This window comes from Pelophylax lessonae (assembly GCF_965119305.1).
Source record: "Pelophylax lessonae genome assembly, chromosome: 2".
Lineage (NCBI taxonomy): Eukaryota > Metazoa > Chordata > Amphibia > Anura > Ranidae > Pelophylax > Pelophylax lessonae.
Genome location: NC_138769.1, coordinates 392,833,219 through 392,859,431, shown reverse-complemented (window position 1 = coordinate 392,859,431; position 26,213 = coordinate 392,833,219). Strand labels below are relative to the sequence as shown.

Sequence of the window (26,213 nt, the reverse complement as noted above, 5' to 3'; positions counted from 1 at the left end):
TGTCTGGTTCAGTTTCCCAGGGGTGGAGCTGATAGGCTGAGCCAGCTGCCGATCCAGGCATGTGGGTGGATCCTGACTGTAAAGTCGGGATCTTTCCCCAGCCTGGACCTGCTAAATGACATCAGCTGACAGTGAGCTTTAGCCTGCTGTCAGCTAAAAATGGGTCACAGGAGTGCACCCCTGTGATCCATAGAAATATGGCCAAAAAAGCTTTGGCTATACTTTAATACTGACCACAAGTGCACCAAGTTTTAAAGTAACCAAGTCATTAGGATAAAAAAAAAAGTCTTTACTCTCTTGAAGAGCTACAGTTATTGTTATTGTTATCTGACACGTCCAGGCTGGTATGTTACTGTGTCCTGAAGTGGTGTAGTAGGCAGTTGGTGGAATCATGTAGCAGCAGACATACTGACACACCATGAACATCGGAGGGCAGTGGTTTGCTGGAGAACAAAAGTTTTCCTGACTGTCAGCTGGACAGATAAGTATTCAGCCTATTAATTTTTATGGTGCCTCTCAATGTCTATTTGTGATGGCAACGAGGTTGATTTAAAGTGAAATTGTGTTTGCTGTGGACCCCTAAGCTTTTGCCACCATCTACAAGTGTACGCAGCATTATGGCACCCTTAGCTCCTTGTATGCCCTTCTTCTGTGATGCAACATCTGTGTTTTTTCTTATCACTGTCTCTGCCAGTCGTCTGCTACAGATGACTTTGCTCCTGTACGTACATGAATTGCATCATCCCGCCACCTGCCTCTTATTTTCGGTATTGTACACCACACCTCTATGCGTCTCGTTCAGTGTAAAATATATTTTGCTATAAAGCTCTACATGCCAACAATTATTATTGTGTAAAGCAGGCCATTCACTACTAGATTCATTTTTTCAGCCTGTGGGCTGAATAAAAAATTCCTCCAGCCACGCTATATAGTGTGGATGGAGGAATCCCCCTACTTGGCTATTGTATTGTAAATGCTTCATCTGATTGGAAGCAGCCACTGTTTGGCTGATAATTTTTCAGCCCAGCTCCTTCAACTCTTAAAGCGGAGTTCCGGCCACAAAATCGACATAGTCGATTTTGGGCCATCCGCTTGCTATAGCTCACCTGAAAAAGAAATGGGTAGTTAGGATTTTTTTATTTTTTTTTTACTTACCTTGTAATTGCAGAAAAAAAATACTCACCTCTCTTCCACTTCCTCCCTCGGCCACACGGCCCGTGCCGTCACTTCCGCTTTGCAATGATTCCTGGGAGCTGAACGTCATCGCTCCCAGGAATCAATGCACCTGCACCGGCCCCGACATCAGTTCCGGTGCAGGCGCGTCATACTTTGCTAAACAGCTTCTGGGCATGCCCAGAAGCTGTGCAGGGATGACGCTGCAGACCCGGAAGTGAAGGCGGGCTGGCGCAGTGCATCGTGGGACCGAAGAGGACGGAAGAGGATCGCACTGGCTTCAAGCTGCCCACACCTGAGATGGCAGCGCTGGAGAAGAAATTTTAAAAGTAAGTATTTCTTCTAAAAGGTAAGTGCGAACCGGGACAGATCAGAGGCTATCCATTGTGGAATGCACTAGCCCTGACTGTCCCGGGGGTATTTTCATTGAAATTTTTTTTTTGTGGCCGGAACTCCGCTTTAAAGCCCCCATTCATGTCAGTGCAATTTGACATGTCAAATTGCATGCCAAATCGCAGCCTATTGCCGGCAACAGCACTGTCCCAATCAGTGCGATGCGGACTTTGCGGTGCTGCACCAATTTCCAAAAGTTGTTCCTGCACTACTTTTGGCCACCTCGGGGGCAATTTCAATAGACATCTGTGCATGAACCAGCACAAAAAATGAAATTCGGGTTTGAGATCCGTTGAACTCGCACAATTTCAAACCCGTGTTCAGTGCGAACATACCTTAATAGAAGCATTTTGGGTAAAAAGGGGTGAACAGGGCCACATACTAAACAAATTTCTGCCGCTTTATCAGGAACCAGGCGAAATTCACAGTGTATAAAATTAACTTTTAGTTTTGCTTTAGAATTATTTACTTGATGCAGATCTTTTACATATACAGTATATTCTCAAAATCATTGCAACAACTATACATTTTGTTTATTGCTGCTGTAGGAGGATTATGATATATAGTCCTTTAGAAAAGACACTTGTCATGAAGGATAAAGACAGGAGTGTGGACTGTTATATGCAGCATTATGATTTACTACATTAGGCTCAGCTATGCATATAGAGATTTTTTTGTATGGCCAAGTACAAAAGAACAAAACAGATGTCTCTTAGTGGGTCCACTGATCCCTGCGGTCTTTAAAGATGGCTTAGCTGTACAGTCTGCATAATTCAACTGGCAAATGCTCCAAGAAATCTATAGAAAACAAATGGGTAATTTAATATGCTCCTGTGCTGACATTTGCACCAGTATCTGCCAGAATAATCCAGTGCAAATCACTATCTGCCTTGCTGGAACAAAATAGCTGACTAGTCTTATTATTGAAATCTCTCCTGTATTACCGAAGCCTGCAAGTTAATGAAACAGGTTTGAGCAAGCTCTTGGAGTTATGTGCTAAAGAGATGGATGGGGGCTGATGATTGACTTGGACTGGGCAAAGGTCTTCCCTTAAACTGGGCTCAGTACACTGTTTGTTTTATTTGGTTTTGGGTTCCAGAATTAGTGAAATTGTATGATAGTGTGTTGTGACATATTCGTACATTAGCTCTCATAATGATTTTAAAGAAAAATGTATATCTCTGTACCTGTAAATATTATACTGTGGAATGTCTTATATTTTGCTTTGTAAAACTGTCATGAAAGAAATGGGGGCTACCATTGTTGACCAGCTTCTTAAAACACTAACATTGGCTAGTTGTCATGAGAGTAAGGGCTCTTTCACACTGTCCGTCCGTGGGACGGACTCCGTTTTATCTCAGCGGGGGATCAATCCGCCGATCCCCCGCTGAGCAGGAGGATGACAACTGTTCTCCGCGCTGTGTGCGCAGACACAGCTGTCAGTTCCCCATACATCTCTATGGGGAAATAGGATGGGAACGGACCGTTGGTCCGTTCTCATCCGATCCCATCCGATCCACTGGACGGATGGAAAATAGGGTTTCTTTTCCGTCCAGATTTGACGGATCGGATGTCAGCGCACATGTCTCCGCTGACATCCAATGCCCCATAGAGATGCATGGGGGGACCGTTCAGATCCGCCAAAAAAACTGACAGGCGGATCTGAACGGCCCGCCTATGTGAAACAGCCCTTAGGCTGACATTCTTGCTTTCTCTGTTCCCCATTCCACCTCTAGAGATCATTTTGCTGAAGACTTAGGTTTAGGTTTTTTGTTATGATTAGCACTGGAGTTTGCTCCAGGAAATCTAACTATACCAATCCTTCTACTATTCTAGGTTTTTTTTTTTTTTTCTGACCTGCAGGTTTTTTAATATGGCCTTCTGTAAAATTTTAGAACAAGTCTACTTTCAGTAGCTGCCAATTAGACATATGCCGGTTTTCGGTAATTCGATATATCGCGGTATTGCATAGCCACGGTATTGTTATTGTGGCATTTTTAAAATACCGAGTTTCTCTGCTCCTGGGTCTGACTTGTGAATTGATACATTTCAGTGAGCTGGATGACTCATTCACTCACACAGCTCTCCCAGTAACTATAAACAAAAATGATTACATTTGTATCTTTTCCTTCCCTCTGCCAGGGAGAAAGGAAGTTTAACCTCTTAAAGACTGGACCTTTTTCTGACACTTGTTGCTTGCAAGTTAAAATCAGTTTTTTTTTTGCTAGAAAAGTACTTAGAACCCCCAAACATTTTATATATTTTTTTTAGCAGAGACCCTACAGAAAAAAATGGCGATTGTTGTAATATTTTATGTCACACTGTATTTGCGCAGCAGTCTTTCAAACGCAATTAATAGACTTTAATGAATAAAAAAAAAAAAAAACGTAACAGTAAAGTTATCCCAATTTTTTTTTTGTTACACAGAGAATCGTGAGAGAATCGTGATCTTTATTCCAAGCTAAAAAAATCGTGATTCTCATTTTGGCCAGAATCGTGCAGCTCTAATATATATATATAATATATATATATATATATATATATATACATACATACATACATACATACATACATACATACATACATATACACACACACACACGCATAGCAGCCCACATTACATTATTATATAGCCATCAAGCAGTGTCTGGCCTACCTGGTGATGACTGGTCCTGGCGCTCTGATCCGATGGCCTGGTCTTTTAAAGGGGCAAATCCTTGCGATCCAGAAGTGGTTGAACCTGCAGGAGGACCGGTGTTTTTATCTATTAATGACTTTACTATTGCTTTAGGCCTGGTTCACATGTATGCTGGTTGGCGGTTCACATGTATGCGGGTTGGTGGCCCACATTTGCACAGGCATAGCAGCCCATTGATTTGAACGGGCTGCTATGCCCTCATTTTCCACAGAAAAAAGGTGCATGCAGCATTTTTTTAAAATTCAGTGGCCTTGAAATCCATCCTGCTTTTGCACCATGCGACTAACCTGCAGTTCCTGCTCTGGCAAGCTTTCTGCATTTTTTGTATACGTGGGCACGGCATTTAAAAACAGTTTGCGTGTACAGCAAAGGCAGGTAAGTCGCATGGTGCAAAAGAAGGATGGATTTCATGGCCACTGCATTTTTTTAAATTCTGCATGCACATTTTTTCAGCTGAAAACGCAGGCATAGCAGCTCAAGCCCATTCACATCAATGGGCTGCTATGCCTGTGCAAATGTGGGCCCCCAACCCGCATACATGTGAACCAGGCCTAAAGCAATAGTAAAGTCATTAAAAGATAAAAACACCGGTCCTCCTGCAGGTTTAACCAATTAATGACTTTACTATTGCTTTAGGCCTGGTTCACATGTATGCGGGTTGGGGGCCCACATTTGCACAGGCATAGCAGCCCATTGATGTGAATGGGCTTGAGCTGCTATGCCTGCGTTTTCAGCTGAAAAAAAGGTGCATGCAGAATTTAAAAAAATGCAGTGGCCATGAAATCCATCCTTCTTTTGCACCATGCGACTTACCTGCCGTTGCTGCACACGCAAACTGTTTTTAAATGCCGTGCCCACGTATACAAAAAATGCAGAAAGCTTGCCAGAGCAGGAACTGCAGGTTAGTCGCATGGTGCAAAAGCAGGATGGATTTCAAGGCCACTGAATTTTAAAAAAATGCTGCATGCACCTTTTTTCTGCGGAAAATGAAGGCATAGCAGCCCGTTCAAATCAATGGGCTGCTATGCCTGTGCAAATGTGGGCCGCCAACCCGCATACATGTGAACCGCCAACCCGCATACATGTGAACCAGGCCTAAAGCGATAGTAAAGTAATTTATAAACAACACCTTCAGGTTTAACCACTTCTTGACCACAAGGATTTGCCCTCTTAATGACCAGGCCATCGGATCGGAGCCGAGCGCCAGGACCAGTTATCACCAGTTAGGCCAGACACTGCTTGATGACCTATTTTAGGCCTGGTTCACAGAGTCTGTACTGACTGACTATTTAATAATGTGCATAAGTGAACCAAAGCCCCTAAATTCAGCAATGAAATTGAAGTGAGGTGGAAATTTAATAATTTAAATTTAATAATAGAATACCGTGATAATACCGTATACCGTGGCAAAACCTTAATCAATTAATCGCAGCATGAAAATCTGATACCGTCACAAGCCTACTGCCAATTAAGATTTTGTTGTGGCCATTTAAAGCCTGTTAAAGGCCAAAAATGTGAAAATTGAGTCGTTTAGAAATTCTTTAATCAGTCATAATGGGTACTTTTAAGCATTGGCAATGCACCATCAATAGTTCTAAAGCTAGTCATATAAAATATATATATATTTTTTTGGTTTAGTTAGTGGATTGGGGGGGGAATCCTCCCCGTTGGCGCTATAGTATTCTCACAGTGGGGAGACTCTGGCACTCCCTGCTGTGAGAATACACTGATCAGACTGCAGCTACTGATCACATTTTCCAACCTGTTCTTTTCTACAGAAGTTGCTCAAATGTTTGACTTCTATCAAGCAGGGGCGGCCACACATTGATCGAAATTCGGCCTGTCCCAAACAGCTAACTTCAAACGGCTGAATTTCAATCAGTGTATGGCCAGATTTACAAACTCTTCTTTCAACCAATTATATAACATTTTTAATAGATATTTTCATTTGTGTACCACAAAGTAAACTTGGTAGATTATGATGTGAATGGTATCCTTGAGAAGACAATCCATGACACTTGTGTTTTTCATTCTCCAGTTGCATGCAGATTAACTGCAGTCATTGCAAAGCAGGAGGTAGAAAGGATTGATTTTTGTCAGATCCGAGTTTTACAAAAATAATATTAATATTATTATTATGTTTTTATTTTGCTTCTGATTTTATTATTGACCTGCTCTATCTGTGTCATAACACAATCCAAATTTTTAAACAATCCTTAGTGATTTAGTAATCTGTAGCTTTGTGAAACTGGTAAAGTAAAGATGTTGAACACACAAAAGAAATGTGGATCCCTCAAACCTTGGACTCCACCACCTTGCTTACACTTGCTAAGGAGCACTGATCGGTCATTGGTACCAGGATGCTTTATCTGTCTACAAATTTAGATTGATTTACAATACCAGTAAAGACTACAGAACGATGAGAAGTGTGACATTTTAGCTTCTGTTGTACGTACGATACTGCAGTGATGACAAACCTTTTTGAACCCATGTGCCCAAACTGCAACACAAAAACTTTTTTATTTCAAAGTGCCAACACTGCAATTAAACCTGAATACTGAGGTACCTAGGCACCATACACAAGTGTTCCACTGTCAAACATGCACAGCATAGTAGCTATAGACATACATGGCTGTAATCAGATCACTGCTCCTTGTCATGACACAGCCCAATGATTTCTTATATGTCCCATGTTCACCCCCAGACATCACAGCACACTCTTATCAATTCCTGTATATTTTCTTCTTACTGTTCCTGATGCAGACACCCAACCACCTAGGTGATGATCGCCCACCTCAGGAGGCATTGCAGTCAGTTCAGCACTCACCCGAGCATCAAGTGTTGGTGTACCTGGCATCAGCGTCTCCTTTTGTTGGTGCCTGTGATTCAGGGGCTGACTGGCAACGTTTGGCCCAGGGGGCAAGTACAAACCAGAGGCCTATGGTGCAGCGACTCGGTCCTCCTCCTGCTCTCCCTCTTTCCTGCCAAGATAGAAAAGACAGAGAGGGAGAGAAAAGCAAGGAGGGGAGAGGGGAATGCAAAAGAGGGGGAAGAGTAGGGTGAGAGGGAGGAAGAGAGGGGAGAGTGTGAGGAAGACACTGAGAAAAATGAAGAGTTTTCAGTCATCTATCAATGACTGTCAAGAATGGTCTGCGCATCGTCCTATTAAATAAACATGATATGTCAGCCTTGAGCAGTGACAGCCACCAAGGAGGTCTGTGTAAGCTGCACACATGTAGACACTGATACAAACATTACAGTCTACTCTCCAACTGAGTTTCCTGGATTGGTCCCTATCCCTCCCTTATCCTCTCCCCACAGGGGTGACACATTTCTCTGATTCCCTGAGATGAGTTCCCCCTCACCACCCCTCAGTCCCCTGTTGTCTGGGTTACCTGTCCGTGGCAGTGTGACAGCCATGCTGCTTCTGGCCTGATTTGCCAATCATCCACTCTACCAGGAACAGGTGTGACATTGGGCCTGGGGCTGTGGACTCGGGAAGCCAAGTGTAACAGTCCTGTGACCGGCAGCTATCACAATAGCTGAATCTCTCTGTCCACCAGGCGGCACGTAGCCACCACCTCGTATAGGATTTCAAGAAGAATTGGGTACCTCCGATGATTAATATAGTACTTGTGTATAAAACGGATTACCTAATACTACAGATGTGAGTGGTAAATCACTCTTAAAAGTAAAGCGGGAAAGGTAAGGGTGGCGCTGCCTTATGTTGTGCAATATACAAATGGGTGTAAAATCTCATGTACTGTCCCTTTTTAAATATCAAATGTGAACCCAAAACATTTGTTAAATAAAAATGAAAAATTGATAATATGAAAACGTGTGCTATCGCAGTAAATATGCAAACAGATAGTGATGTCCCTCTAAACAATCTCTATAACTCAAATCTGCACCATTTATATAAGCAAACAATTAGTATAATGGTATCTTCGGGATGCCGTGCGCTCCACGGAACGTGCTATTGAGAAAACCACAGGTGATGTAATGACTCTAGAAGCTTTTGGGTTTACCTCCACGTTCACATTTGGTATTTAAAGGAACAGTACACAAGATTTTACATCCATTTCTATATTGCACAATAAAAGGCAGTGTCACCCTTACCTCCCCCTCTTTCCTTTTACTTCTGATTTCCCACTTAGGTGGGATTTTTGAGTTAGGGAGCAGCCTTATACCTACTACTATAGCGGAATCCCAAAGTGTTTGTTCATCTCTCTTATCTCTTGCATTCTAAAGAAGGAACAATACCACTCAAATTCATTCTTCTAATGAAATTGTAGAAGGGCCTGCCAGACTTTTAAAGGTAAAAGCATGATAATAAATCTCCCTAGCTGGACACCCGGAAAATTTTATTAATGCCAACTTCCAGACAAACCTATAAATACGCAGATGAAAGTCATATATGTGAGCTCTTTTACCTACAAAATTATTTGTATTTCTGTCCATCTCTTTTTAATATTTACACAGCCCCTCATACAAAAAGCTAGGTTGATGTTGCTACAACCCCCCACTACTTACAATTAAAACCCAGTTGTAGTTTAAAAAAAGACCATTACAATCAGGCTGCCTCAAAACATTAAGTGTTGAATTTCTTACTGTTGATTTCATTTCCATGCTGACTTAGCAGAATAATTCTATGCCAGAAGGGAGACTGCAGTAAAGACCACTGCTCTGAGAGCAGCAGTGTCTGTATAGCGGTCTGACACTCAATCTATATGGCCCCAAATCTCTCCTCTACCCTGGAAAGCATGAGCTAACAAAAAAATTGATCTCCCCTTTTCCAGAGCAAAAAATGGCAGTGTTTACATTTCCAGAACCAGAAGCGACATCATGATCTAGAGATGCTGTCCACTACCAGCCATATGATAACCTGCCAGCAGCACCGGATCGGATCCTGGCCTCCCTGATTGCACAAAAGAGCCGTGGCATGTAAAAGCAATCCGGCGGCTAATTAGCCACTAGGATGGCTTTTACATGAAAAGGAATCACTAGCTGAAAAAAAAACAATACCGGATGATGCCTGTAGCTGCAGGCATCATCCTGTTTAAATAACTGAAAGTCAAGGACGTCCTAAGTTGTCCACCCAGGGGAAGTGGTTAAAGTGGGATTTTAGTCAGAAAATTAAAGCAGGCCATAGACGAGTTGAAAAACGTAGGAAATTTGTGTAGATCGTGGAATTTAGTTTTTTGCATCATTATTGTGCCAGCTTCGATACCCGATTTTCGTGCCACAATCGAGTGCCTCATCCAACATGCTTTTTTTTTTTTTTTAAATCAAAACAATTGATGGCTCAATTGAATGAGCTATTTTTGTTTTTAGATCGACAGAACTTTCGTTTTTTCAATCATCTATGGCCTGCTTAAGTCCTACTAGATTACTTCAGGCTGGCCCCTTTTGCAGGTATAGCTATGTAAAACAATAAAATCCAGTAATACATTCGTGTGTACGGGACTTTAGCCTTTAGGCTCCATTCACTCCTGAGCGCACTGGAATCGCGTGATTCTGCTTGTGATTTCATAATCAGGACAAAACACAGGATGTGTTTGTGATGCTATCACGTCTTAATAGCACCCCAAATGCAGTGTGATTTTTTTTTTTCCCACGATTGTCTAGCGAGAAAGCATGCTAAAATTACGGCAAAAATCACAACGCCAAACGCTCCTGGCTCTGTGCAAAGATTTGGTGCATGCGCTTCTTTTGAGCATTTTTGGAGCATAGGGAGGCCCATTCAAATGAATGGTGCTGCTCCAAAAACACGCCACAAAAAAAAAAAAAAGGCAGTACAGCAGCTGTCGCTGCACTGCGCTTAGGACTTAATGGAGCCTAATAGCCAAGGAAGCTGCTTCTGTTTGATCTACAGCTGCCATCGTGCTGCACATGATCAGTTATGACAACCAGCAATTTCATGGTTTGACTTTTTGGTTGAGTACACAAGCAAATTTTGACCGTTCTCAATCCTGGCATTCCAGAAATACAACTTTTTTGAAATTGTTAAATCAATGGGTTTAGTCCCGTTTTATGATTTAATACTGCTTGGGGGCTCTTGGCTTCAGCAAAATGGTAGCTTCCAGCCAGAAGAAACTGTGCTGGAGGCAATTTACAGCACACACTAATTTTGGTCGCATTATTATTAATATGGAATGTATGTTCCTTGCTAAAGAACATTATTTTTTATCAATTGTTATGGATAAAGTTCTGCTTTTCCACCAAGTTAGATTCAAATATTTATACTAGTTACATTTATTAACTTATCAATGATTGTAGATCTGAATTACTTTGTCTCTAACAACTTCCTGGAATTCAGCTTTAATCAAAAATTTTTGTTTTGAGGTCAAAATACAAAAAAAATTACTAATGTTGATCTTTTTCTGTTCATAACAGTATGAGGCTAGCTTTTTGTTGCTGCCGACGTTCACTTTTGGGGCTTTATTCTCCTGTAAAACATTATGCAGCAATGGTTTTGCTAGCATGCTAAATGTATGTTTAACCAAATATAAAGACATAAAATATCCTAATTAAAATACAAAGTGCTCTTCCTTTTGAAAGATTATTTTGTTTGTTTGAACACAAGAAGCCAAAATTGCACATATTTATATAGATGGTATTTAAAGGAGTCGAGGAAATTATTTGGCAAGACACACTGTACTGCTTTTTAAATTGTTTATTATTATACATTGTAGATTAAAGTGCTTAGAATCGAACAATATTGTATATCTGCAGTGTTTATGTGAAATGTTATATATACACAGCATTTATTTACATTGATATGAGTAACATGATTTAAGTTTGTTCAGATTAGAGTGAATGCATTGCTCAGAATTTGCATGTTAAATAATAAATACTGTCATCTGTACATTGCATTGATGGATTGCCGGTCTTCCCTGTTCTTTCCTTCTCCCAGGCTTTGGAAGAGGCTCAGAAAGCCATACAGCAACTCTTTGGCAAGATCAAAGACATCAAAGACAAAGCTGAGAAGTCTGAGCAAATGGTAATTAAACTTTGCATCGCACTGTGGCCTCCGAGGCAAATAATGTTTCTAGTTCTGATGTGTCTATGCATCACTGTAAAGTGAATTTCATTCAGAAGATCTTCAGATTTGCCATTGTTCCATGTCCAGCATCCTGAACAAATAACTACATGTTAAGGTACCTATAAAGGTTCGGGGTCGAATGGCCTATACTTGTGGTTTTGACAGATTCTGATGGCAGTTGTGTGACCAGAAGAAAAGGCCACCTACAATATGTGAGATACAAATTATTGTTAAGTTACCATAATTCCAATGATCTTGGAAGATTGTATGTTTAGTTTTTTAAGTTGGTAGATTTTTTCTCAAAAAAATCCTTAGGCGATTGCTTTATTACCTTACATCTGACTGTAATCTTGTGTGTGGACTGCTTAAAGGATAAGTTCACCTTTTGAAAAAAAATAATACGAATGCACATTTATTTTGCAGGTAAAAAAATGTATGCATTTATTATTTTTCTCTAAGGAGCCTGCAGAGCATTGCACCCGTGTTCAGCATATTGCACATGCAATCTCAGGCTTCTGCAGACTCTCAGGATAGCTGTCTGCTCGTATGGCTAGGCAATTACCTGTGAGCAGGAAGATCAATGGTGCCGGTGCCAACACACAGGACTCAGACAACATTGCAGAGAGAGCTACAAACTGGATCTGCAGGAAAAGTTGTGTGTTGGCACCTGAGGCGGAGCAACGTGGGGTGCATTGTCCTCTGCGTCTATGAAGGATTACATTGGAGTCGCCGCTGGACTGATACAGGACTCGCTCAGCGCGGCAACAAGGGTGTGGAAATGAATGGTTCTCTTTATTAGAGGAGGTATATGGTGTAATGAGTTGAACATCCAGTAGAGGTTTGGAAAACTCCAGTTGTACATGTGAAAGTGATCGCTACCGATGTTTGGTGTATTACCTGTGCCTTGGAACATTGTTGAATCCATGCTCGTTTTGACCATTCTTAATTGATGGTCAGAACGTTCTGGTAAGCGGACACCCTTATCTTGTGCACGCGGTGGTCCTTTCCTCTTCTTTCATCCTATTTTGGTGTTGGACTTTTCGGTTCTCTGCCTTTTGGGATTCATCATATCATCTCATTTTGTGGGATTTACAAACTGACCTTGATTGGACAAAATGTTTTGATTTATGTTGGTGCTGTACTTTTCTTATTTATTAATTTAAATTATACATAAAGTGAGACACTGATCCTAAGTTAAAGTTTTATGGCTTCCTTTGTTGCTTGTTATTTAAATAGTGAATGCATTATAGTTAAGCATATCCTCAAAGGTAAACTTGTCCCTGGGCACCCCCCCTACTATAATTTTGCTTACATAAAGCATATACTGGTATACAGGCAGTCCCGGGTTACAAACATCCGACTTACAAACGACTCCTACTTCCAAACGGAGGGAGACAACAGGACGTGAGGAGAAATCTACCCCTAGGAAGGGAAATTCATTCCTGTAAGAGTTCTCATGGTTAAAAGATGTCTCCACTGAAGTTTTATCACTAATCCTTGTTTCCACAACAACCCAAAATGTTCAAAATGAGTTGCCATAGGGACAGAAAGTGAGGTTGAATCTTCTAAACAGGGGTGGAGACAGCAAAACAAATGGTACAGGGGTGTTAACCCTTCCCTATGCTATCCAAAAAACTTAAAAATAATTCTTTAGGCTGAAGCTACACTTTAAAAATGTACCTGTTCCGACTTACAAATTTGACTTAAGAACAAACCTACAATCCTTATCTTGTTTGTAACCCGGAGACCGCCTATACATAGCTCCTGCCAATTAGTTCTCAAAGCAGACACTCAATATATTGCAGATTTCCAGATGTGGTGCCTGTATTTTTTCTTTTTTGGACTTTTTTTTTCTTTTTCACCTAATGATCCAGCCAGTATCACACTTTCTGTCCTGGGGTGACAATCAACTGTACTGTACCTATGGACGAGAAATGAGAAGGAAAAGCCCAAAAAAAGAGCTTGAATTGTCTGAAAAGTAATTTTTGTTAAGTCTTCCTTTTCAATAGGATTCTTGGCTTTATGGAGCATAAAAGAACTGCTATGACTCTTATTTCCTATTTCAAATATAATGGTCTGCCAAGGCTTATATGCATGGAAGCAATTATGTAAAATTGAGGTGCAGCTTGGTATGTAGTATGTGTCAGGTCCCCTAAAGAATGTGTATATTTCCCCCGAGCATTATCACCGTTTTATACAGCATGCCATGATTGGTGATTGCTTTGACATACTGAAACAAAAATTGATTTTCAAATCCTTTGCCTGAAACATTCCATCACTAACCTGCCTTATATGATTCTATCAAGGTGAAAGAAATCACACGGGATATTAAACAGCTGGACCATGCCAAGCGCCATCTGACCACATCAATTACAACCCTTAACCATCTACACATGCTGGCTGGAGGAGTTGACTCTCTGGAGTAAGTCTGGCACTTCTCATGACATCATTAATAATGGTGGTGGTGCAAATATCCAGTTTAGTGTCTTCAGTATTGGCACCAAAAAATAAAAAGGCAAAGGTGCCATGTTTACCAAAAATTGTGCATTCACATTCAACAGTGTGTGGTTAGCCATGGATCTCTGCAAATTATTATTTTTTTTTTTTTTTAAAAGGATCCATAGATGTCCTGACCTCTTATTAATATCAGACAGATGGCTTCATTCTAATGATGCCAGAATCTGCTTCAGTCTTTGTGCCAATACAAAACATATACCGTACAGTGAGAGAATTTTTCTGTGAATAAAAACATGTTAGGCTTTACAATAAAGATAATTTCCATTTCACATTCATTATTTTTTAGTGAACTCCTAAATGATCTTACTGTTGCAAGCAGATATGTTCTCTTATCCCATTGCTTGCTTTATAGGGCTGTGTATGGCCATCATAACATATACACACCTGCAGAAGATTTAAACCTCTAAGGCATATATGAAGCTTTTCTATATTCATTTTCGATTTGGAGGCTAAATATTGGAAAGTATACGTTTTTTAGTCCCGGTTCACACTAGGGCGACCTGTGAGGCGATAGGGAAGCTGCGGACCCGTTCTAATAGGAGCGACACAAGTCGCTCCGACCTAGAAAAACTGTCCGGAGCTTCTTTGGGGCGACCAGGAGGCGACCGCCATAGACTTCAATGTTATGAAGTCCGTGGCGGCCGCTCCGAGGTCGCGGCGCGCTGCTCGCACCGCGACCTCCGAGGTCGCGGTGCGAAGTAGCGTCGCCCCTATGTGAACGGGGCCTTCATGTATTTCGTTGTTTTTCCATTTGACTTGTTAAATAAACATGTTCCATATTTGACTTTTTAAAAGAATACTTTCACAGCAGGTCATGAGGAATAATTAAACAAAGATAAACTCCATTGTTATATTTCCTGGTCACTCATTTTTGAATTGGTTTTGACATGGTGAGGAAGTGCAATCTGCAATATAGGTTGGCCTAACATGCTTGGATTGAAGGCTTTAAAGCAGTTGTAACCCTTAAGAAAAAAAACAAATCCTGTTCCTTTTAAAGCACAATATACAGCATAGTGCTTATGCAGAGTCATATGTCCCTCTCTATACTGTAAAATACCTAGTTGATCCTGTCTGTTCCTGTGTTGCTCTTAGTGTGCTGACCGCGGTAATCATGGCTGCTGATCCATGCTACCATGGTCAGTTTACGTACCTCTGTCATCACGCAGTCTCCCCCCCCCCCTCCCTACCTGTCTGCTATTGAATCAGTGCCATCTGCTCCCCTTCCTGTTGTTCGGTGTAAAGTAAATGTGCCTAATAACTAGAATCTCCTGTTATTTGAAACTTTATTGCACAGTGTCTTTGTTTTATAAAAATTATGCAGCTCAGTATCTTATTTTAGAGCCGCTCACCATCTCTCCTCCCAGCTGATGTCAGAGAGGAATCTTAGCCCCTCCTGCTGTTGTCCTCCAATCAGGGAAGGAGAGTGTCAGGACGTCACGTGACGTGATATAAAGCTGCATAATTTTTATAAAACAAAGAAACTGTGCAACATCGCTTCATATAACAGAGGGGATTCTAGTTATTAGATACAGTGACTGTACAACCACTTTAAGGCTGACAGCTGCTGCAGCTGGATGGGGCTGGGTGGTGCCCTGAGTGCTACTTACTTTACTGCAGTATGCACCCAGAGATAAATGACCAGAACACCTGGGTATAACTAATAAACGTAAGTACCACTTGGTGCCCCGTCCAGCCGCAGCAGCTGTCAGTTTCTCATAGAGTATGACAGGTTGCCTGCAGTGGAACTGGATGGTGCACCTGTAACATCTGCCCACACCTAAATGCCAGAGACCCATGCAGTGAGGCTTAAATGCCCAGTGCGCATGGGGTCTAAACATATTCGCTCTGCAGCAGTTTATATAACCCATTTAGAAAGAAAATTAGCTGCATTTCTTTTTCAAATCAGACTGCCTCTCACACAATATTTGTGCCTGCATTACTGAGTATCTAAATGAGCCAGTTTTGCAAAGTTCTGTGACATTTACCACTGCAATTGACAGAGTTTTACTTTACTTTACACGCACAACTATAAAGTGGTCAGGGGCAAGTTCTTTGTCACTGCTTTTCTTTTAAGCAGTGTGAGAATTTGTGACTCAAGCTGTAATCTTTTAGTTAAAAAAAGGAAAATGTAGCATTATCACATGTGACAGAATAACTTAAAATTGCACTTCTGACCTATGGGGTGTACTGCTGCAGCCTCTGCAACTTTAGGGAGATTCATCAATTACGTTGCATACACAATAGTGTAAAACAGGAAAATTCAAACTGTGCCTCATGCAAAAAAGGCGTTTAGCGTATAGATAAAGCCAAATATGTTTTCCCATTTTGAAAAGAAAAGGGAATGGTTAAAACTCCTGTCAGGTTTTTTTTATCTATGTGCTGATAAGGGAAAGCCCTTCACTTTCTGTCCTGTAAACACAACAGGAAGTGAGGACAAATCTTTCCAAAGTAGGTAAATCTCCTCTTAGTTGCCCCTGGAGCAGATGTCTCCTTTGCTTAAATTTACCTAGCAGGAACACAGACCACAATAAAAACTTTTGTGATTTCCCCCAATATTTTCCAAAACACACTTTAATACTTAACCGCTCACCAATATTTGCTATGTTAGAGTGACACCACTGTCACTCCAACATTGTTCAGAATCTGACACCCAGAGTGGCACATGCCTGGTCCCATCTGCACGTTTATTTTTTTTTTTTTTTATTGTACAGGGCATAGTAGTGAAATAGTAGGTGACCAGGCATCTGACAGTTCTGGAAGGTTCAGATTCGTAAGGTAGCAGTATCGCTTCAGTTTAGCTAGAATTAGCAGTGCAGTCAAGGAAGAGGTAAGCATTGAAAGTCTCCTTTTCTGGGGTTGCATAGTTTTATAAAAATAGTATTCAAGCAATAGTCTCTTTAATCGGTTTAACTGCTCTTGCTTTGGACTACCTTGTTTGCCATAGAATGGATAAATCTGCTTAATTGACCTGATGCAGAAAGTTACACTGATGCATACTACAAAAGTATACTTTCAAGTTTTGCGATTACGTGATTTTCCCTCAAAGAGAAATGTTTCAGGACTTATTAAGATCTGCAATTTACCCTCATGATGTCAACATCTGACCTACACATTATTTTTACTGAGTGATTTTTACTGAGTGAAAAAGAAAACAATTTGAATTGGTGATAACTTCACTGAAAAGTTAATATCAGTATTGCTGAACTCATGGTAAAGGGAACACAGAGCTACTTTTTATTTAAAGTGTAACTCCAGCCAAAACTTTTTTTCCTCCTTATTAGATTTTCCTTTCCCGTCATAAAATGTCAATACTGTACATAAAATAGAAGTGTAGTTTTCTGTAGACCTTTGTTCCGGTTTCTACTTGAAAATGGATGAAAACAGAATTTTGTGTATGCGCTCACTACAAAATTGCTACCCAGGTTTATAAAGTAAACCCTATTGTTGGCAACCTTTGTCCCCCAAGTTAGTCCCATCTCTATGCCACTTGGTGTTCTGGATGTCCTCGTATATTGTTTCTCCACTAAATCTTGGCAATTTACCCTCATAATGTCAACATCTGACCTACACATTATTTTTACTGAGTGAAAAAGCAAAAAATTTAAATTGGTGAAAACCTCACTGAAAAGTTAATATCAGTATTGCTGAACTCATGGTAAAGGGAACACAGAGCTACTTTTTATTTAAAGTGTAACTCCAGCCGAAACTTTTTTTTCTCTTATCAGATTTTCCTTTCCCGTCATAAAATGTCAATACTGTACATAAAATAGAAGTGTAGTTTTCTGTAGACCTTTGTTCCAGTTTCTACTTGAAAATGGATGAAAACAGAATTTTGTGTATGCGCTCACTACAAAATTGCTACCCAGGTTTATAAAGTAAACCCTATTGTTGGCAACCTCTGTCCCCCAAGTTAGTCCCATCTCTGTGCCACTTGGTGTTCTGGATGTCCTCGTATATTGTTTCTCCACTAAATCTTGGAAATTCACAAACCTGGATCTGTACTCAGGAGGCACCCTCAAAAGCTTTTGGTAATTTGCGAGAAAATTTGGCTAGTCATCCATTGAGTATTTCAAATGTATACAAATCACACACTTCTTATTGTCACTCCTGGTTCAAAAAAGTATTTATCCCCACCAAAACTTGGCTATATTACCTATTAGTTGCACCAACTCTCAGAGCAGCACTTCTTTTTAACACACTTCACAATAAGATGTGCTTCACCAAGACTACTACTTTTCACCAATGGAAGCTAGATCTTTCTGTCTCCTTTACCAATTCACAATGGACCTTTTGCATTTACCTTAGTTTACAAGGCAACCAACTGTATTGACTATTGAAAAGTGATACAAATGATTACCCAATGGTGGTACTTCATTTAGACTAGCCAAATTCTATCTCTCGGAATCTATATGCTGGTGATGTAGCGACTCCATAGGAACACTGATGCATACTTTGTGGAATTGTAACCACCTCAACAGTTTTTGGAGGAAAATATTCCAAATTATTTCTGAGGTTACCAATATAAGAATTACTCAATCACCAGCCCTTGAGATTCTAAACCTAGGCATAGAGATCTTCCCATTTCAGTTTCATACAGTTGTCAACCATATCCTTTTCCCAGCTAGGATTAGGATTACTAGGCATCGGAACCTTGCACCTAATCCTTCAGACACTGTTATGCTAGAACCTGTTTTATAAACAAAAAAATTGTTGGCTGCTAGCCTAGACAAATACTCAGTTTTTGAGAATTAATGGAAACCATGGGCTCAGTGGGCAAAACAAGATTGAGTCTTTTGAACCTTTTTTACTCTTGCCCTATTACAATCCTAACGTGCTGTATTCTGCTGTACTTATTTTTTTCTTCTTTTGTTATGTTCATATTTAGTTATACCTTATCCTGCCTGTGGGTGATGATTGTATTTTTGGATACATAAGAAAAGTAATAATAAATAAATAATTAAACCCTATTGTATTCTTTTGCAGAGCAATGACAAGAAAAAGGCAGTATGGGGAAGTTGCCAACCTCCTGCAAGGGGTGGTGAATGTTTTGGAGCACTTTCAGAAGTATATGGGTATTCCTCAGATTCGCCAGCTATCAGAAAGGTGAGCAAGGGTAGAAAATATTGTTTTTTTTTTTTTTCTTCAAAATTTTCAGTCTTTTTTTTATTTATATAGCAAAAACTAGAAAAAAAAAAAACAGTGGTGATCAAATACCACCAAAAGAAAGCTCTATTTCTGTGAAAAAAGGATATAAATTTAATTTAGGTAGTGTTGCATGACGGCGCAATTACCAGTTAAGGTAGCACAGTGCTGAATAGCAAAAAATGGTCTGGTCATGAAGAGGGTAAAACCTTTCCGAAGGTCAAGTGGTTAAAGTCTACAGTTTGTTTTCTTTAAAAAGCTGCTACAGAATGGATAGAAAAGCCAGTCAACTGTCAGCAGGTGCAGAGAAGAATCCTTTCTCTGTGTGGAAGCTGTGGTCTCTCTGAAGAGGACTGACACTCCCCTAGCTGAATAAGACATATACAGGCAGTCCCCGAGTTACAAACATCCGAATTACAAAGGACTTCTATATACAAACGGAGGGAAACAACAGGAAGTGGGAGGAAATCTACCCTTAGAAAGGAAAATCCACTCCTGTAAAAGTTATCATGGGAAAAAGTTGTCTCCACTGAAGCTTTATCACCAATCCTTGTTTCCACGACAACCCAAAATTTTCAAAATCCAATTGTCACAGGGACAGAAGTGAGTTGAAAACTTCTGAACAGGGGGCACAGACAGCAAAACAAATGTTACAAAGGCGGTTAATACTTCGCTATGCTATACGAAAAAACATATTTTTTGGGCTAAAGTTACACTTAAAAAATGTACCTGTTCAGACTTGCAAACAAATTCAACTTAGAGGAACTTTCACCAGAATATGAAGTCCTGCTAGATCACTTCAGGCTGTCTCCTTTTGCAGGTATTGCTGTAAAACATTAAAAATAAGTATCTAAACTGTTTAAAATCCAGTAATACACTGTCACCCTGCTTTGCACATGCTCAGTCTCTCTCCCATTTTAGGCATTTTTAGGCACTGCTGAGTTTGTAGAGGCCGATCTGCTGATGGCCTTAAAGCAAAATTAAACTCTCCTATCCTTTACAGCCAAGGAAACTGCTTCTGTTTGACCTGCAACTACCATGGTCCTGCACATGTGATTGGTTTTCACACCAGCCATTTAATGGTTTGACAGTTTGGTTGAGGAGGCATGCCAATGTGACAATTAGCAATCCTGGAATTCCAGGAATGTAACTGTTTTTTTAAACTGCCTTTTTCCTACATGTATACTAGGAATGGAGGTTCAGTCATTAGTTACACTTCAGATCATGATCCCCTCCCTTTCTCTTGTTTTTTGAAACTGTTAAATCAATGCTTTTAGTTCCACTTTAGGATTTATTAGTGTTTGGGGGCTCTGGGCTTCAGCAAAGTTGCAGCTTTCAGCAAGAAGCAAGTTGTTATGGGTAAAGTTCTGCTTTAAGAACAAACTTACAGAACCTACCTTGTTTGTGACTTGGGGACGGCCTGTAGCTGTGCGATCAGCAATTACGTCTCTGCTTTTTGGAGAACTGTAGCTTTTGAGTCTTGCAGGAGACGTGGAAAAGTTCTCCAGAAAGAATACAGCTTTTAAGTGTCCTTAGTACTGGCAGTAGACAAGATTTATTACTCAGGCTGTGGCCCATTTTTTGACCTGGTACTTGAAATATACAGTTAGGTCCATATATATTTGGACACAGGCAAAATTTTCATACTTTTGGCTCTGTATGCCACCAGAATAAAATTAAAAGCAAACAATCCAAATGAATTTGAAGTGCAGACTTTCAGCTTTAATTCAAGGTGTTGAACATAAATATCAAGTGCAATTTTTAGGTACTGTAACCATCTTTATACATAGTCTCCTCATTTTTAGAGGCTCAAATGTAATTGAAAAAATGAATATAATCATAAAATGTTCATTTTTAATATTTTCTTGAGAATCTTTTACTGGCAATTACTGCCTGAAGTCTGGAACCAATGGACATTACCAAAGACTGGGTTTCCTCCTTTCTGATGCTTTGCCAGGCTCCAACTGCAGCTGTCTTCAGTTTTTCTTTGTGTGTGAGTCTTTCTGCCTTTAGTTTTGCCTCCAGCAAGTGAAATTCATGCTCAATTGGGTTTAAATCAGGTGATTGACTCTGCCATTGCAGAATATTCCACTTCTTTTCCTTCAAAAGCTCCTGGGTTGCTTTTTCAGTGTGTTTTGAATCATTGTCAATCGGTACTGTGGAGCGATGTCCAATCAACTTTGCTGCATTTGGCTGTATATGGGCTATATATGGTAAGTCTTTAAACACTGCAGAATTTATGTGGCTGCTTCTGTCTTCTGTCGCATCATCAATAAACAACAATGACCCAGTGCCACTGGAATCCATGCATGCCCCCACCATCACACTGCCTCCACAATGTTTTTACAGATGACAATGTGTGCTTTGGATCATGAGCTGTTCCAAGCCTTCTCCACACTTTTTTCTTCCCGTCATCCTGGTACAGATTATTTTAGTTTCATCCGTCCAAAGAATGCTTTTCCAGAACTGGTCTTGACTTTTTAGATGTTTTTTGGCAAAGTCTAAGCTGGCTTTTCTATTCTTCAGGCTTATGAATGGTTTGCACCTTGTGGTGAACCCTCTGTATTTGCTCTCGTGAAGTCTTCTCTTGGTTGTAAACTTTGATAATGATATGCCCACCTCCTGGAGAGTGTCCTTCACTTGTCTGGATATTGTTAATGGTTTTCTTTACTATAGAGAGGATCCTGCAATCCTCCACCACTGTTGTCTTCCGTGGACGTCCAGGCCTTGTTATGTTGCTGAGCATACCGGTGCGTTCTTTTCGCCTCAGAATGTACCAAAGTGTTGATTTGGCCACTCCTAATGTTACTGCTATCTCTGTGATGGATTTGTTTTGTTTTTGAAACCCTACAATGGTTTGTTTCACTTGCATGGACAGCTCCTTTGAATGCATGATGTAGGTTCACAGCAATAGATTCCAAATGCGATTACCACACTTAGAATCAACTCCAGACCTTTTACCTGCTTAATTGGTGAAGAAATAACAGAGTAGCCCACACTTGGCCATGAAACCGCTTTTGATTAAATTGTCTGATTACTTTTGGACACTTGAAAAGGGGGGGGGTGGCTATTCTTAAGAGCTGTAATTCCTAAATCCTTCCTCAGATTTTGATGTACATACCCTCAAATTAAACCTAAGAGTGTGCACTTTCAGCTCATATCCATTATATAACTATAGCTTGAATATGTTTTGGTAATTACCTGAAAAAATCTACAATTGTGCCTGTGTCCAAATATATATAGACCTAACTATATAAACATTTAAACGTTAATTTGAAATTTATATACTCCATTGTAATACCTGTGATTTCCACAGGACTGTGTGATTATTGGTCATATCCCACAGAGTTCTTTTGAAGCCCACAGGCAATATTAGAAGATTTAGTCAATAGCCTATCATTCCAGTATAGGATGGGATCATCATGAAAACATGTTGTTGCATAGAGACACACATGGCTATGCAGGAATCTGTAGGATTTATTCGTAATCAGATCACTTTTAAATATTCCCACGAGTACTTTGCCGCTTTCTCTAATATGATGACAATCTTGCATATACTAATGCTTTTTTATTAGCTTAGTTTGCAAGTACATTCCCTAGTTTACATCTATTTAATTTCTCTAAAAAAATATTCTTTGTTGGATTTAATTTTGGTCGAACTATGTAATTTTCCTCGTCCATTTATAGAACATTTCCACTATGCGTCACTATGTAATCTGTGGAAACATTTGGAGACGCGGCACACTAGAGCAGGTCCTGATCAATGGAGGATTGATGGGAATTCAGATGGCATCTTATTTCAAATGCCAATGGAGACCATGATGGATTGTTTAACTCTGATATTTTTAGTTGTGTCTTTGTGAAGCCTCTTTCCTGATGTTTATGTTTTGATAACCGCTCCATCTGGTTGTGATAAGAATCATGATTTGCACGGAAATGAAAGGCACACCCTGCACATTGCTTACATCTCCAGCATTCAGAATAAGGAAATACATCTTGTTAAAGCCAGAATAAATAGACTTTTGGGCTGTTGCTTCTCATTTCCCTCACTGACAACAACTAAAATTGGTTATTGTCCTGTTTATGAATGCACTCCCATTTAATGGCACACATATTTAACACTTCATAATCTAGCTGCAATCCCATTAGGCCTACGCTTTATCATGATGATGGTGCCCAGACTTTACATGCTGTATGTCTATATTTTATGTCATGAACATAATGCAACCTTCTATATTTAGGCTTCAATTTAAGTTCATAACATGAACATTTCTTATTTTTCTGAGTGATATTTAAAGTGGAACTACACTACATGTTGGTACCACAAACTGAAAACTATATTTAATTAATTTTTAATATTTAAAGCAAACTCATCCATCCATCCTGGTCTCCATGCTTTATTATGCTGAGAAATCACTTTGAAAAAAAACCCTTAGCATTTCTAGGCCGTGGCCATCATGAGAAGGGAAAAGATATTCATGTAGCATTTACTTAAAGTGGAGTTCCACCCTAAAATTTAACTTCGGTCCATCTTCTTGCTCCGGGTCACCTGAAAAACAAATGGATAATCGCAATTTTTTTTTTTTTACTTACCTTGTTTTAGAAGATAATATACTTATCTTACTTCCTCTTCCTCCCTCGGAGGCCACGGCGAGTCGTCACTTCCTGGCTTGCAATGATTCCTGGGAGCTGAACCTCATCGCTCCCAGGAATCAATGCGCCTGCACCGGCCCCGACGTCAGTTCCGGTGCAGGCGCGTCATACCTTGCTAAACTGCTTCTGGGCATGCTGATGCATCGTGGGACTGAAGAGGACAGAAGAGGATGCAGAAGAGGATCGCTCTGGCTTCAGCTGCCTACACCTGAGATGGCAGCGCTGGACAATACATTTTCAAGGTAAGTATTTCTTCTAAAAGGTACGTGCAACCCGGACAGTTCAGAGGCTATCCATTGTGGAATGCACTAGCCCTGGCTGTCCCGGGGGTATTTTTATGTATTCTTTTTTTTTTTGTTTTAGGTGGAACTCCGCTTTAATTGAAATTAATTTGCCCTTAGCTCAGGCATGCATTAAGGAGAGTGTGCTTAGCTAACACAACCCCTCCTTCCCTTCTACCCCCTGAAGATTCCTGGGATGTATGGCATCATTTGCCTAGGCACGAAAACCAAGATGTATCTGAAGAAATGTAAAAAAAATAAGACTAAAACAAGTAATGATGTTAATATGATATACTTTCCTATCTATTTACTAATGCTTGCAGCATAAGGATTAAAAGTCCATCTTGATTGAGAGAGTGAACTTCCACTTTAAAATCCTAGCCACTGTACCATGTCCGATTTTTATTTCTTAGGTTAACATTTCTTAAAGTGATTGTACACGATCACCTTGTAAAAAAAAAAAAAAACCTATTCAGTTTCAAACAGGAATGAAAGGCAAAACATTTTTGTGTAGATATAAAAACAATTCTAAATAACTTTTTCTCCTTTCTTTATAAGTGATCACATGCCCTCTGTTCTCAGCTGCAGAAGAGCTGGGGGAGGAGAAGCAACAGGACACTGAGCTTTCCAGTGGGAGACTATGCAGGGATGGCGTGTCAGGACAAGTCTGATCATTGGAGGGTTGAGGCTGAGTTCCCAGAATAGCTGGAGAACTGACCACAGTGTGTTCTCCTGCTTAGTGTGGTCAGTTATTAATAGGAAAGCAGAGGGACTGGTAGGAACACCAGGGATTTCACACAAAGGAAGCAATAACCAGAGAACAGGATACTTTTTCATACAAGTACAGGAATATGAAGTGTTGGGGTAACAAACACTTTAAGTCAACAAATTAAATACTGTCAGGCCCCTTACATACTAGCAGACCAATCAGGTCTGCCTGTCAAATTAGACCTCCCAGTCTCCTTTATAAAGTAGCGGGGGTAAACAGACGTGTCTTTTTATTTGCTAACATACGATCGGATCCTATCCGCTAAAAACAGACGGATGTGGATCGGTTCTCCATCCCTCTGATGGATCATATCTGATGGCAGTCTGGTGTAAACATACACGTGGTTCATTTACATCCAACCATCCATAGAGGAGAGTGGGTTGTGTCTGTGTCAGCTTTGCATAAGCTGAGCAGACACAGACCAACCGTCTGCCTGTCTGGGAAGTGATCTTGGCATGCATTTTTTTAATTTTGGTGTATCGCATTTAAAACTTGTTTGATTAAAGTGTATGTAAACTCTCACCTTGTAAATCAACCTATTCCGTTTAAAATATAAATATAGTTATGTTATAAAAAAATAAAAAATTCTTTTTTTTTTTTTTTATAAATGATCAAATTTACTCTGTTCTCAGTTGAATAAGAGCAGGGGTGGAGAAACCGCAGTACACTTAGCTTGCTGGTAAATGGTTTGTGCAGGGAGGGTGTGTCAGCACAAGTTTGATAATTGGAGGAGAGCACCCGGAGTTCCTAGCATAGCTAGAGAAGTGACCACGGTGTGCTCTTCTGGTTAGTGTGGCTAGTTTTTGATAGAAAAGCAAGGGGACTAGCAGGAACAGCAGGGATTTCACACAGAGGGAATACAAAGAGAACCAGACACTTTTTCATACAAGTACATGGTACAGCAGGCACATTACATTGTATATTAACATCAGCAATGGGGAGAGCATGAGAGAAACAAGCGACAAAAAAATAAAATGTATTAAATTCTTTTTTTTTGGCAGGGAGATTCTTTTAATACATGTTTTTTTTCTGATGTTCATATACAATGTAATGTGTTTTAATGTTAAATATGTATACTGTCTGAAGTGGACATGTTGTCTCAATATTTATCATATATTATTGTTTATTACAAGGTTTTACTTTGTGAAGGTGCATACACATATTTGGATCCTGATGAAGCTCATTCTTTTGAGCGAAACACATCTATCCACCTGCCATATGATATGATGCTCAACGTACAATAATTCTGACCTGTTATTTTTAACTGTCATTTTATCCTTTGTATTATTAAATACAATTTGTATATATTTTTTTATTTTTGGTTTCTTGGTATTTCAGGCACATTTAAATCCCCATTTCAAGGATCTACTGGCATTTCCCCTTCCCCCTCCCTTTCTCGCTCTCATCATTTCCCTTTCTCTGCCAGACCTGGATATATTTACATATTTTCCTACTCTCAGGGGACTATGCCAGAATTTTGTAGACAGAGACCCACTCTCTACTTAATTTTCACTAAATGCATAATGTGACACTTGCCTGCAA

At 40.0% G+C, this 26,213-nt stretch overlaps 1 protein-coding gene across 1 annotated transcript in view; it reads left to right on the top strand.

The window, feature by feature from the left end:
• The window catches only part of VPS53 (VPS53 subunit of GARP complex), a 296,463-nt gene that overhangs the window by 72,925 nt on the left and 197,325 nt on the right, over positions 1 to 26,213 (top strand). Inside the window, exons 5-7 of the mRNA XM_082246053.1 lie at positions 11,181 to 11,267; positions 13,616 to 13,731; positions 18,810 to 18,929. Coding sequence (XP_082102179.1) covers positions 11,181 to 11,267; positions 13,616 to 13,731; positions 18,810 to 18,929 — 323 coding nt within the window. The remainder of the gene's footprint in view (positions 1 to 11,180; positions 11,268 to 13,615; positions 13,732 to 18,809; positions 18,930 to 26,213) is intronic.